A 15,698-nucleotide genomic window follows, 5' to 3' on the forward strand; every position below is an offset into this window, starting at 1 on the left:
CCTAGCAAGGTACCCTATGCAGCCCTCCCTTCATGGGAAAAAAAAAAATGTGTGTGTGTGTGTGTGTGCGTGTGTGTGTGTGTGTGTGTGTGTGTGTGTGTGTGTGTGTGTGTACATACACCTCAAGGATGCCAGAGCAAGAGACTAATGGAAGCATAGTCAAGCCCTTTTTAAAAAGCTCTACCTTCCCTCAGGAGAAATGTGCCTCAGGTATAGCAGACAACTAGACCTTCAATAGTATACAGGGATGCCAATTGTATGTAATCTGTTCATTAGAACATAGCTTCCTTGGGAGTAGGGACTGTTTTCATTTTCATTTTTATTTCCTAAGTACATAAGCTCAGAGTCTGGCACATTCTTATCAAATTGAATAAGAGTCTTTTACTCACAAGTAAGAAATCAGAATTGCCACAGGAAATATGAGGTGAGATTTCTGGCCAAAGCAGATGCCTAAAAAGGAGGCCCTCCTCCAGAAAAACCAGAAAATTTCACCAAACCAAATAATGATCAAGAAATCCAAATGAATCATAAAACCAGCCAGAAGGCCATGGACAAAAGGAAACAGGCTAGTCAGCAAAGTCATTGACGGCTTAGGCAATTAGGCGCAGCCTCCCCACACTACTGGTGGGCCAGAGATACATATAACATGCAACACTGTGTCTAGAGACAGAAAGTACAGAAGGCTCTTCTTAGAAAATCCCACAATGGTCAGAAAGCCCCGAAGATCTAGCACTCTGAACCTGAAAGACCCATGGGGTCCTAACCCCAGAAGGTGGAGGGAAACCAAGAATTCAGGGGACCCAGGATGAAAACAATCAGGACCAATGACCCCACCCAAAAGTGGTTGAGTCTGGCCCTGACAGAAACTGCGAAATTCAGGAACTAAAGCTAGAGAGATGAGTAAATTAAAAGAAAACATCAATCAGTATAAAAAATTATTGCAAATCTAACTGTAACAACTGCAAGCAAAGCCTCAAAGAAAACAATAAATTTTCCACAAGGACTACATGAATACATAGAAGAAATGAGGCAAGAAATAAATCAAACAAAAGCTTGGGAGCAAAGAACCAAAATAAGAATAGCTTGGAAGGGAAAGAACTAAACCTTACCTGACAAATGGAATTCTGGAAAACCTGAACACAACAGAAATCAATGACTCCATGAGATAGCAAGAAATATTAGAACAAAATTTAAAAAGAAAAGAAATTGTGAGATATTTTACATAAAAGAAGAAATGACCTGGAAAAAAAAAAGTTAGGGAGAGATAATTTAAAACCCAATGGATTCCCTGAAAACTACAATTCAAAAAACAAGCAAAGAGCCTAGATATTATATTTAAACAAATCATAAATGAAAACACCCACATCTGTTAGAATCAGAAAATAAAGACAAAAAGAATCTACTGATTACCTCTTAAAAGAAACCCCAAAAGAAAAAGTCCCAGGAATGTCTTCACCCAAATCCTGAACTCCCCCATCAAAGCAAATATGCTACGAGATTCCGAAAAGTTATTCAAGTGCCAAGAAACTACAGTCAGGACCACACAGGACCACTTTAGATAAGAGGAAATCTTGGGGGCGGGAATTCCAAAAATCAAAAGATATATAGGCTTAACAAAGAATAACTTATCCTGCAAAGATGAGCATAAGCTGAAAGGAAAAAAAAATAGATCTTTAATGGGATCAAGGATTTAGTTTTGATGAAAAGACCAGAGGTAATTTAGAAACTCTGAAATGCAAAAAACAAGAGTCCAAAGAAATTTTAAAATATAAATCTGAGTAACTAGAAGGAGCTGTAGGATGACACAGCATAAATATTCTAATAGGGGAAGAGAAATGAATGTCCCTTCAGAAGCTTAATGTCTTCAAAGAGTATTGAGGGAATTAAATAAGAAATAAAGAAGTCCTGATGATGGATTGCTTCTGTTTTGGAGTTTTAAAAGGGGAAGCAAAAGAGAGAGTAAGAGGATGAATACACTAGTGTAGAAAGAAGAAGGAAGGTGTATGTGTGGGGTGGGGAGGGGATGAACTTGCTATTTCTCATAACTGGGCATGCGAGAAGACTACAAACATGGAGAAGTGATTAGAAAAGTGGGCAGATGAACTTCACTTGTTTGTGACAGGCAAAAGGAGGGCTGAACACATTTTGCTGTAGAGATAAATTAAACCCAACAAGGAAGCAAGTTGGGATGTGAGGGAGGTTTTAAGAAGAAGGATTAAGCTGGGAAGGAAGTCCACAAGCAAAACAAACTCCTTGAATCTGAAGGGGAAATTTAAAAAGGAAAAGGAGAAAAGCAAAGAACTAGACTCTAAGGAGATACTGTAGCTTGCTTCTTAGATAACTGGCTGAACAAACCATGGCATAGGAATGAAGTGGAATGTTATTGAACCATAAGAAAAGACAAAAGAGTACACAGAATCCCGGATTGTATGAACAACAATGCCATAAACAAAAACAACTTTGACTCCTTAAAAACTCTGATGAAAGCAATGGCCAATCATATTTCTACAATATTTATGATGAAGCATTTTACCTACCCCTGAGAGAGACTTTATTTGTTACAAGGATTTTTCCCCCAATTCTTTCTCAAGGATAATTGAGGAGTGGGTACTGGAGATAAGGGTGGAATTAGTAAATGTGATGACATAAAAGAGCAGGGTCATCAAAACATTTTTTGAATGCCTCGATACTCTTTGAAGACATTTTTGAAAGAGAAAAGAAGGACATTCAGAAAGAAACATAAATAGGCAGGACAGTTTGACAAAAAGCAAGTAGTATAAAAGAGAAAAGCATATTTTTCATATGGAATCCTCTTAGTGTTCTGCTTTGTATATAGAAACGATCTTCCGTTGTTTAACTTCAAAATAAAAAGTCTGAATGAAAAAATGAGCTAACTTTGACTTATAAAAACATCTCAGGGAAATATCACAAACAGGACTAAAATGAGAGTCATCTACAAGGGTGGAAATAGAGATGCTACACCTTATACTGATTAAACTGCTTGTACTTCTCTACTTAATGAGATGGTATATACATTTAAGTACATGACTTCATGAAGTTTATCTATTTGAAGGATATCAAAGACAAATTTTTTCAAGATCAAAGAAATCAAGTGTAAGGAGATTTGCTGATGTACAGGCACTGAACCATGCAAATTAACTTAGTACAGGTAGTACAGGTCCACATACTTTTGAGAGAGTAAGTCAAAACCACAAGAAATAAAGAAAGCAAGAATTTAAATAAATATGAATGAAATACACAAGCCACAGTACTGATTCAACAGTATTTCAGGTTACAAGGCCCCATTTCACTAAGATAACAGTATCATCATTAGACTACAGAAAGTAATAATGACAGTTCAGTCAAATGGTAAAAATTTCTATAGATAGTCTTCTTAATTCATACACACTATCTACATAAGTAAGGCTCTTGTGAAATATTCCCCACGAATCAATCCCACTAGCTCATATATCTCTTTTTCCTCCCAGGATTTGCTTCAATTTTTCTTAAAATGGGGCGAGGTAATAATTTACATAGACTATTACATCAATGTTGAAAGGGAGTATATAAGAAAAACTATCATTGCTAATTTATTTTTTTATATTAGTGTAATGGGGGGACTAACCAATGAGGACCCAGCCTTGGGAGCACACACAAGAGACCGTGCCTGCTGCCAAACTGTAGGGAGGTTTGGGGAGCCTGCTTCTGAAAATCCATGATGACATGTAATGAATGAAGTGGTCCTTTTTGGGGGTTGAGTACATGCAGGTGTAGCCATCACAGAAGTTTTCTTGTTTATAGTCCAGTCATCTATATGCAGCTGTATCTTTCTATTCTTCTTTAGCACCACCACTATGAGTGGTGCAAAGGGGCTGCCAGATTCTGCAAAGAGGTCCTTAAAAAAGCATTCCTTTGGGATAGTTTCTGGGGTCTTCCAACACGGATAAAGGAAGCTTCCTAGATCTTTCTGTGAATGGTCAAGAATTGGTGATCTGGATTCTGTGCATTGTACCTTGAGCATATCCCACATATTCAGTAAGAACAAACTTATGCTCCTGTTACTCTTTCCTGGTTCTCTACCAATTTGTCAGACCACTCTTCATTTTCCTTTCCTGTCTCATTACCCATATTACATCTCCGATTTCCACAAGATTCTATCCTAGGCCCTCTTCTCTTCTCCATCTATATTCTCTCAATAATTTTTATCAGTTCTCATGGGTTTAATTATCATCTCTATGAACATAATTCGGTCTCAAACAATCTTTCCATTCTTCTGGTAATAAGGAGTCATGCAAGTCAAATACTTCAGAATCCAGTGCAGAGGTTAAAAAGTCAGTGCTCCAGGAATATTCCCTGACACCTGTTATCTCCTTCCTATTGTAAGCCTCTGCACAATTTTCACGCATAGTCAAAGTGTGTAGATATTAAGCTTTATTTTTAGTGCTGTGCTAAAATTTTGAGACAGCTGAAATCTTTATCAATAAGTGTTGACCTTAAATAATGACTCCATGTTTTAAACAACTATACTGTCCCATTTCTTAGCATGTCAAAATACATCCCTAATAAATTCAGCAAAGAATCATAAAATTAGTGCCAGATAGGACCTTAAGCTGCTCATTTTATAAAGAAACTGAGGCCTGGAGGTGTAAAGTTCCTTAGTTAAAGGTATGTGGTGGAGACACTATTATCATCTGAGGTTGTCATGTATTTTTTACTTGAATTGCTGAGAATATATCTGTGGACTCCTCTGGATCATATAAGAAAGAAGAAGGCAGACTAGACATTTTCTCTGACTCCTCTGACCTTTCAAACCTCTCCAAGACAGAAAGTATGTACCAAATATAAAGCAACTTCAACTGTCTCCATGGTTTATGACACAAAGAATCCAAAAGAAGGTTAAATAAAAATGATGTAAAAATCCATGAACTGACCCTCGCTGACTCTGAACTCACTTAGCATCCCTCCCCTACTTCCCACAGTATAGGAAGCCAAGGTTTCAATAGAAGAACCAAGAATCCAACAAAAGCTTACAAAAAAACAAAAACAAAACAACCCAAATTCCCTCCCTCTTTCTAGTGCCATGGCACAACCAGAAGAAATAAAAATAATAATCAGAATACATTACGCACAGTTATAAGTTAATAAAAGAAATATGGGAATATCTTAAAAAATATAAATTATAAGAAAACCAGATAGAGACTTGAAATAATCCAGTCTCAGAAAAGGAAATAGATCTGGCCATAAGGGAACTTAGGCAGCAAAGTGGTACAGGGGATGAAGGGCTCTAGGCATGGAGTCTGAAAGACTCATCTTCCTGAGTTCAAATCTGGCCTCACACACTTACTTAGCTGTGTGACCCAGGGCAAGTCACTTAACCCTGTTTGCCAAAGTTTCCTCACCTATAAAATGAACTGGAGAAGGAAATGGCAAACCACTCCAGTATCTTTGTCAAGAAAACCCCAAATAGGGTCATGAAGAGTCAAGACACAACTGAAACAACTGAACAATAACAACATAAAAGAACTACCAAAGTAAAAAACTCCTTGTCCTGATGGTTTAAAAAACAATTAGTACCAATAATTCATAAATTATTCCCAAAAACTGAAAAAGAAAGCACTCTACCAGAATCCTGTTGTGAGACAAATATATTCCTAATGCCTAAATCAATGAAAGATAAACTCAGAAAGAAAACCATAGGCCAATATCATTAACACTGCCTTTAAAATTTTAAACAAAATCCTCTCAAACTACAGTGATTTATCTAAGAAATCATTCATTATGATCAAGTGGGACTTATAACTGGGATGCAAGGATAAATCAACATGAGTAAAACAATCAATATGTTTAATCATATTAAAAACCAAAACATCCAAAACCACATGATCATCTCAACAGACGTAGAAAAAGTCTTTGACAAATGATAATGCTCTTCTGTGCTAAAAAACCCTTTATATAAAGCAGAGGCATAGAAGGACCTTTTTTTTAATAGCATAAAAAAGCATCTATCTAAAAAACCAAAAGCAAGCATCATATATAATGGGGATAAACTAGAACCTTTTCCAACAATCATGGGGTGAAGTAAGGATGTTCACTCCACTATTACTTGATATAGCTCCGGAAATGCAAGAAGTCATAATACTTAGCAATAGCTATTATTAATTACATGTGCTATATTATTAATATCAACATCTAAAATCTGTATAGCATTCATTCCATGGCAGGCACTGTAGAGGTGCTTCTATGATTATTATTCCATTTGGTCATTATCATCTGAGATTGTCATGGAGTGAGTACTTTTTACTTGGAGTGAGTACTTTTTACTTGAATTATTCAATAATCCTCAAAGGTAGGTACTATTATTATTATCATCATCATTTTGATGAGGAAACTGAGGCAAACAGAAGTTAAGGGACTTGCTCAGGCTCACCCAGCTAGTAATTGTGTGAGGCTGAATTTGAACTCAACTCTTCCTGACTCCAGGTCCTGTGCTCTATCTACCACCTAGCTGCCCCAATAGAAAAGGAAATCCCAAATAATTACAAAATGCATAAAATATCTGGGGATTGACCTACAAAAGCACACAAAATACTTGTACATATTCAATTAAATAGTATTCCTTAAAGAAATAAGGGACAATAAAACAGAACCAGAGGAATGAAAAAATGGAAGACAATGTGAAATATCTCCTTGGAAAAACCACTGACCTGGAAAATAGATCCAGGAGAGATAATTTAAAAATTATTGGACTACCTGAAAGCCATGATCAAAAAAAGAGCCTAGATACCATCTTTCAGGAAATTATCAAGGAGAACTGCCCTGATATTCTAGAGCCACAGGGCAAAATAGAAATTGAAAGAATCCATCGATCGCCTCCGCAAATAGATCCCAAAAAGAAATCTCCTAGGAATATTGTTGCCAAATTCCAGAGCTCCCAGATCAAGGAGAAAATACTGCAAGCAGCCAGAAAGAAACAATTTGAGTATTGTGGAAACCCAATCAGAATAACCCAAGATCTGGCAGCTTCTACATTAAGAGATCGAAGGGCTTGGAATGCGATATTCAGGAGGTCAATGGAGCTAGGATTAAAACCTAGAATCACCTACCCAGCAAAACTGAGTATCATGTTCCAAGGCAAAATATGGGCTTTCAATAAAATAGAGGACTTTCAAGCTTTCTCAGTGAAAAGACCCGAACTGAATAGAAAATTTGACTTTCAAACACAAGAATCAAGAGAAGCATGAAAAGGTAATCAAGAAACGGAAATTGCAAGGGACTTACTAAAGTTGAACTGTTTTGTTTACATTCCTACATGGAAAGACGATGAGTATGATTCATGAGACCTCAGTATTAGGGTAGTTGAAGGGAATATGCATATATATATATATATATGCATATATATATGTTTAAGTATATATATAAGTGAATGTGTATGTATGTATGTATCTATGTGTATGTGTATGTATGTGTATGTATGTGTATATATATATATGTAAAAGAGAGAGAGCAGACACAGGGTGAGTTGAGGATGAAGGGAAGATATCTAAAAGAAATAAAATGAAATTAAGGGATGAGAGAGTAACATACTGAGAGAGGGAGATAGGGAGAGATAGAATGGGGTGGATTATCTCGCATAAAGGTGGCAAGAGGAAGCAGTTCTATGGGAGGAGGGGAGAGGGCAGGTGAGGGGGGAATGAGTGAACCTTGCCCTCATCAGATTTGGTCTGAGGGGGAATACCATACATACTCAGTTGGGTATCTTACCCCACAGGAAAGAAGAGGGAGGAAGATAAAAAAAAATAAAAGGCAGGGGGATGATGGAGTGGAGGGCAGATGGGGGTGGAGGTAATCAAAACAAACACTTTGGAAAGGGGACAGGGTCAAGGGAGAAAATTCAATAAAGCGGGATGGGTTGGGAAGGAGCAAAATGTAGTTAGCCTTTCACAACATGAGTATTGTGGAAGGGTTATACATAATAATACATGTGTGGCCTAGGTTGAATTGCTCAACTTCTTAGGGAGGGTGGGTGGGAAGGGAAGAGGGAAGGGAATTTGGAACTCAAAGTTTTAAAATCAGATGTTCAAAAACAAAAAAACTTTTTGTGTGCAACTAAAAAATAAGATACACAGGCAATGGGGCGTAGAAATTTATCTTGCCCTACAAGAAAGGAAGGGAAAAGGGGATGAGAGGGGAGGGGGGTGATAGAGGGGAGGGCTGACTGGGGAACAGGGCAACCAGAATATACGCCATCTTGGAGTGGGGGGGGGAGGGCAGAAATGGGGAGAAAATTTGTAATTCAAACTGTTGTGAAAATCAATGCTGAAAACCAAATATGTTAAATAAATAAATTGCATTTAAAAAAAAAAAAAAAAAAAAAGAAATAAGGGACAATTTAAATAGCCTAGCAGGATAGTGGGTAGGCCATGCTGATATAATAAAAATAAAATACTACCAAAACTAGTGTACACTTTGAATGCACATCAATCAAATTACCAAGGGGACACTTTACAGAGCTTGACAAAATAGTAACAAAATTCATTGGAAAAACAAAAGATACAGAAAATCAAGGGAAATAATGAAAAGAAGTAGGGATGAAGGGAGAATAGCACTGTCAGACCTCAAACTTGTATTATAAAGCAGAAGTCATCAAAACCATCTGGTGCTGATTAAAAAAATAGAAAGATCAATGGAACAGACTAGATAAGGTAGAATTAGACACAACAGAACTCAACAACCTAATGTTTGACAAAGTAGAAACATAAATTACCTATGGAAAATCTCTTTATTTAATAAAACAACAACAACAACAAGAAACTGCTAGGAAAACTGGAAAGCAGTCTGGCAGAAACTTGGCTTAGACCAACATCTTATACCATATTCCACCATACATTCAAAATACATATGTGACTTTAATATTTATCATACTATAAAAAAAATCAGAAGAGAACAGATCATAAAACTCTCCCAGCTACAGGTAGGTGATGTATTCTTAACCAAATAGGAGATAGAGGGAATTACAAAAGATAAAATCAATAAATTAGACTATTTGAAACTGAAAAGCTTCTGCACAGACAATATTAACGTATCTAAGACAAGTCATGTGTGAAAAAATCTTTGCACCAAATTTCTCTGATGAGGGTTTGGTATCCAAGATATATCAACAATTTATATATACATACACACACACACACACACACACACATATATATATACACATATATATATGTATATATATGTATATGTATATGTATACACACACACATACATGTGTTGTGTATATCTATATAAAACCAATAGCCATTCCCCGATAGATAAGTGGTCAAAGGATATGAATAAACAATTCTGAAAAGAATTGGAAAATATTCACAACTACATGAAAAAAATGCTCTAAATCACTCCTGAAAAGAGCAATGCAAATCAAAACAGCATGGAGGCTTTACCCCGCAGCCTGCAAATTGGCGAAAATGACCAAAATGGCAATAGTCAATGTTAGAAGGGTTATGGAAAGACAGGCACACTGATACATTGTTGGTAAAATGGCACAATGATTTTAAAAAACAATTTGGAATTATGCAAATCAATCTCTTTTGAACCAGAGACTACATTACAGGGTTTAAACCCCAAGGAAGCCATCAATAAAAAAAGCAACCCCCATATATCCCAAAGTACTTATAGCAGCATTTTTTTTGTGATTAGTACAGAAATAAAGTAGCTGACCATCAATCAGGAAATGTATAAACAAACTGTGATATGTGAATGTAATAGAACATAACTGTGCTGTAAGAAATGATGCATGTGATGAAAACAAACACATGGAAAGATTTAGCTGAACTGATGCAGAGAAAAGTAAGCAGAGTCAAGAAAATAATATACATAGTAACACAACAATATGAATGGAATGAACTATGACCCCCCCAAATCAAAAGTAAATGTGACAAAATTATAAAGACCAAGCAGGATTCTATGAAAACATGAAAGGATACCCTCAAACCACTCCTTTGTGGAGGTAAAAGGTCCAAAATTGTTTTTGGATACAATTAGGTATTTGTGTTATACTTTGTCATCCAGCACAGTATAATGGACATAACCCTGGTCTCAGAGTCAAAGGACCTAAGGCTCAAGTCTATGCCCTGATATTAAACATGTATCAAATTCTGGGCCTCAGTTTTCTCAAATGTAAAATGGCAACTGACCTACCAACGTTACTAGGTTGTTGTGAGGGCAGCACTTCGCAAACCGTAACATACATTGATGTCAAGGTATAAATGTCATCTATGAGACACGAGACCTTAAATTTTTTATTTTGCCTATCCACCTAGTATATTGCTGTTCTACAGATAGTAGGTATTTAACAATCAACAAATAAATGTATTCTAAATATGCTCACAAATATTTTGTCAAACGACTGGGAGACTGCAATGGCATTTCTTTCCCAAACAACTACAGTGACTACTACCCAAAAGATTTGAGTACTTCTTGAAGGCTACTTGGTAAAAAGACTAATTCACAAATCTGGGGTTGGTCTCTTAATAAGATTTTGCTGTATTCACAGTCTTTATAGTAATTACTGACTGGCGTGACAAATATGTATGTTCAAACCAATCTGAATTACAATTGTAAGCAAAGCAGAATGGCCTACTGTATTTATGTGAAGTTTTTATGATACAACTATATTTTATGGAAATGAAACAATCTTGAATCATGATGGATTGAGTAGAGAATGAATGGGGGTGCGGGGGGGAATAACCCTTTTGAGACATTTGAGGAAAAATTACTCAGATATAAGGGAATGAGTCCTGTGCATGATGAAATCTATTTAAAATACTTATCAAATGCTTTTTATTAATATCCAGTGGTGATTTTCACAGATATTTTGGGATGCTCATCAAAAAATTAGCGAAGAATATTTATTACTCAAATCATTTACTGGAACAATAATTTAATTAGAGCAAATGCTTTGCAGTTCAATGTTTATTTTGTTCCAATCTCTCAAGAACTGTTGCTGGTGATAGCTCCCCCATTACTCACCTCTCCAAATCCTCCTTTTCCTAGAACTCTGTAATGTCTAAATGTATTTTTTGTTACAGGTTGCCTAGTCAGTAAAAAAAAAGAAAAACAGAACATTGGTTAGATGTCACACTATATTTCTGTGTTGAAGTAGACAAGCCAAATTCTTGCTTGATTCTAGCTGATTAAAAGATCAGTATCTTTCCTTTGGCTAAGAGATCGTGTGGAAGAGGACACACAAATGGCCAGATGAATGCTAATGAGAACAATGGGTGCTCATGGTCAGGATCTAGAGAGCCCTCTAGAGGAATAATCTACTAGAAATAAAGTTTATTTCTAGTGGGATAGATCTTAATAAGGACATCCCTTCCAAGCTTTCCAAAAGATTTTCAGTAAGATACAGAATTACCCTTTAGTCCTTATTAATTCTGGGTAGTAAATGATACAAGGGAAAAGGGTCCTCACCTGCAGCAAGATCATCTTTCTACTCCCTGATTCTCCCCCACTCAGCAGAAATGCTATAGGAAAGGTTTGCCATCTTGCAGGGGAGGATCACACATCATACTACTCTACTTCATCAAAAAAGGTTTTGAGTCCCTTTGCTTTGCACTCCCTCTTTTCCCCTTCGGGGCAGGGAATGATTTTGCTTTTTTTCTTGGTATACCAAGTTCTTGGCACAATAACCAGCATATAGTTAAGTACTTCATAAAAGTCTGCTGATGGACTGGTATTACCATATTAAAGAAGGCTTTAAAAGCTGATGGACTGGCTACTTCATGAGCAACTATCCTTTCGATTAAGAGATATCTCAAATTGAAAAGTTCAATGTATCTTTCCCCTAGATACTCCCCTTTCCTCAACTTCCTAACTCTGCTGAGTGCATTTCTGCCCTTCCAAGGTACCCAGGTTCCTAGCTTTAGCATATCACCCTTGACTCTTGGGGAGCATTCATGGAACAAACCATCCTCAAGTCTTGTTTCTCCCTTGGCCACAGCTCTTTTCTGTCTTCCTTCCCACCATTCATATGCTGACCTCTGGAGTAAGTTTGTACCACCTCACACGTCTGGACTATTTTCATCATTTTCTGGCCAGGTTTAGATGGGCTTTACATCTTCCTCATTGCATGCAGGCCATCCTCCACACAATAGCCCAAGTGGTCTTTCCCAGAGCATAGCTCTGACTTCATAACCTCCCTACCTAACAAACACCTCTGGGTCCCATCACCACCAGGATAAAAAAAACAAAATCCTCTGGCTTTGCAAAACTTTCACTAATTAGGCCCTACCCTGACTTTCCAATCTTCTCTGACTTGGCTCCTCTCCATTTACTCTATAGTTCTAGGCCTTTTCACTGGTTGTTCCCCATGACAGGAATGTTCTCCTTCTGTCTCTAGGACTTGTCACAGACTCAGCTCAAATCCTGCCTTCTGCAAAAGGCTTTTCCTGACCCTCTCCGCCCCATAGTATATAGTTGTTTGCAGGTTAGCTCCCTCATTAGAATGTGAGGCAGAGGCTGTGTTTCTGCTTTTCTTTATATCCCTAGTGTTTAGCATTGTGCCTGGAATATAGCACATAACAAATGCATGGAGACTGGGCGTCCATTAAAAAAGGGGGGGATTTGAACTCAAGCTGCGGTATATAAATGTAATGGAATATTACTGTGCAATTAATAAGAAATTATGAGCACTCAGATTTCAGAAAAACCTGGAAAGACTTATATGAACTGATATAAAGTGAAATGAACAGAACCAGAACATTGTACACAGTAACAGCAACACTGTGTGATGATTAATTATAAACAACTTAGCTCTTCTCAGCAATACCATGATCCAAGAAAATTACAAAGGACTCATGATGGAAAATGCAATTCACATCCAGAGAAAGAACTGATGGATTCTGACTACAGATCGAAGTATACTATTTTCACTTTTTAAATTTCTTTTTTGTGGTTTTTTTCCTTTTGGTCTGTTTCTTCTTCCACAACTATAACTAATATGGAAATATGTTTTACATGACTGCACATATATAACCAACCTATATCAAACTGCTCATCATTTTAGGAAGTGGGAAGGGGAAGGAGAAAAATTAGGAACTAAAAATTTTGTAAAAGTGAATGCTAAAAATTATTTTTACGTGTAATTGGAAGAAATAATATTTTTTTTAAAAAGCAGAGAAAAAAATAGCAAATTTAAACAATACATAAAAAAATGACTTCATATCCAATGTTCCATACCAATAGACCCTGACCACTGCAAAGAAGTGGGTGTCATATCTTCTTAGATCCCTTATTTGGGACCAAGCTTATTTTTTTTAATCCAGGATATGGTAGCTTGATTATAATTTTCATTAAATTTTATTAAACACAAAAAAGAGGGGGAAGAGGATACATGAAGAGGGAAAAAAAAAGCATTCTAAAGAATATTCCTGTCATTTTAGTCTTGTTTTCTAAGCAAAAAAGTAATTGGAATGAATGATTTTCCAAAGATCTGATAAGCTCTAATTGTTAAATGACTTACGATGAAGGCTAACATGCATAAAAAAAAAATAAAATAACATATGAGTTGAACCAACAGAAATTTTATTACTTATTTCAATGATTTCAGCACCAAAGTCTTATTACTAACCTTCAGGGATAAACAATGTAAATAATAAGGAGCTTCCTCGATAGAATTCTAAATTTACATAAAATATTAAAGGTTGCTATTTCCATCATGAATATGAAAAAAAAAAGAAATGAACCACACATACACCGTACCTTTCCAACCATTTCCACTGTAAAAATCGAGAGAAAAACATGCTTTCTTGGTACTCCTCAAATGGTCTTCCACTTAAATAATCATGGACAACCCTAGAAAAATATTTTACACAATTACACCTTTCTTTTTATAATATGACTTTATATTGATCAGCCAACTGAGTAAAATGAGTTATCTACCATAAAAGAACTGATTACATGGAATTTTCCATAATTCAGGGAACAAATTTCATATGTAATGGGTTAAATTTGGACATCTGGAATCCTGATTCTCTAGCACTTTTGCTGCCACTGGTGCTATTACACTGATACAGCAATACTCTATTGGGAATGCATTTTTAATTAAAAAAAATAGAGAAATGGATATGGTACATAGAATTTCACCATTTAGGAATGTTTATTCCAAGTAGCCAGATAAATGTCTGAGAACACGTTAATGATAAAAATTGTAAAGTGCCCATTAAAAATATATTTCCTTAGATAGTTGAGGATGATAATGGATGACAGCATTATTATCTGTAGTGTTGATTTGTATATTAACATCAGTTCTTTCCAAGTGAAAACTAACTTGGCTTACAATTTTATTTGTAGGGTCTGTTCCTTTTTACACATTAGACTACTGTTCAATATACTTTGGCTCATGTTTCTTCTGTTGTTTTTTGATATTCAGTTGTCATATAGTTGTTTTTAAAAATGAATTATAAATAATATTAAATATCATTACAATGAAATTATTTTGTAAATATTTACATTTAAATAAAAGAAATTCAATTTATAATTTCAAATTATAAAATTCAATGTATAAAATAAGTGTTTCAATCACTCTCATTAATTCTCTGTCAAGATTCTTTGATAAATCATTCTTTTCTTCTTATACAGTCACAGCAAGGTCTGCCTTCTAGTTTTACTTCTTTTGAATTACTTTATAGTGTTATTCATTCTTTATATTTCTCATACTTGTCAATCTTAATTGCATTATAGTATTCTCTTATATTAACATACTATCTATTTAATCATTGCCTCACTGTTTAGTGCTGAGGCTACAATACAGATCAAGAAAATATAAAGAAAGAAAAACAAACCCTAGTTATGACATTAACAAGAACTATCATATATTTTAGAATTAACTAGGCATGCACATAATTTGTATAAACACCATCATAAAAGCACAATGACAAATAAGAGTGAAATAATATTCAAGGATATATCAGATTGACAGGGGAAAATGATAATAGCTCCAAAATTAATTTATGCAACACTAATCAAAATACCAAGGTCAATACCATAGAGTCAATAAAAAGCTACAATGAAATTTACATGGGAAAACAAGCAGGTAAAGCCATAAAGAAGGATGCTGGGGGTAGGGGGAAAGCTAAAAAACACACATATTCCATGCTTTTAAAACATATTACAAAGCTGTTATTTTCAAATCTATTCGGTACTGGGCAAAAAATAAAAATAATTTAAAAATACCAATGAATCATAGAATCACAAATTTGTATATTCAAAGAACCTTAAAAGTAACTAACTACAGCATCTTCATTTTACAAATGAGGAGCAGATGCCCAAAGAAGGGAAGTGACGGGATTTAAAAGCAAGTCCCTCTTTAGAATTGACACAACAAAAAGCATACAAAAACTGGAGGAAATAAAAACTGGTTAAAGAATTAGTTATTTAACAAATGTACCTAGGAAAATGTGGATTTTTCTATCAATATAAGATAGCATTAAATCCACATCTCACACAATATACCTCAGTGAATCACAGTCTGATAAAAGGCTTAAATGTAAAAAAAAAAAATTCCCCAAAACGAACACCCACAAACTATAAAAAAAGTGAAAGAAAGAAAAAATAAATAAAAAATAAAACAAATTTAAAAAATTTTTTTAAAAAGTGAAAGAAAATAATACTAAGTACTTAACTGTGATAGGGAGATGACT

General features: G+C 35.4%; 1 protein-coding gene across 2 annotated transcripts in view; it reads right to left on the reverse strand.

Annotated features, from left to right (window-relative positions):
* Positions 1-15,698, reverse strand: part of GRK4 (G protein-coupled receptor kinase 4) — a 146,388-nt gene that overhangs the window by 52,691 nt on the left and 77,999 nt on the right. For both annotated transcript variants that reach the window (XM_036765505.1, XM_036765504.1), the window contains exons 6-7: positions 13,759-13,851; positions 11,026-11,089 (exon numbers count right to left, since the gene is read on the reverse strand). In XM_036765505.1, the coding sequence (XP_036621400.1) occupies positions 11,026-11,089; positions 13,759-13,851 (157 nt within the window). The remainder of the gene's footprint in view (positions 1-11,025; positions 11,090-13,758; positions 13,852-15,698) is intronic.

Source organism: Trichosurus vulpecula, chromosome 6, assembly GCF_011100635.1.
Source record: "Trichosurus vulpecula isolate mTriVul1 chromosome 6, mTriVul1.pri, whole genome shotgun sequence".
NCBI lineage: Eukaryota > Metazoa > Chordata > Mammalia > Diprotodontia > Phalangeridae > Trichosurus > Trichosurus vulpecula.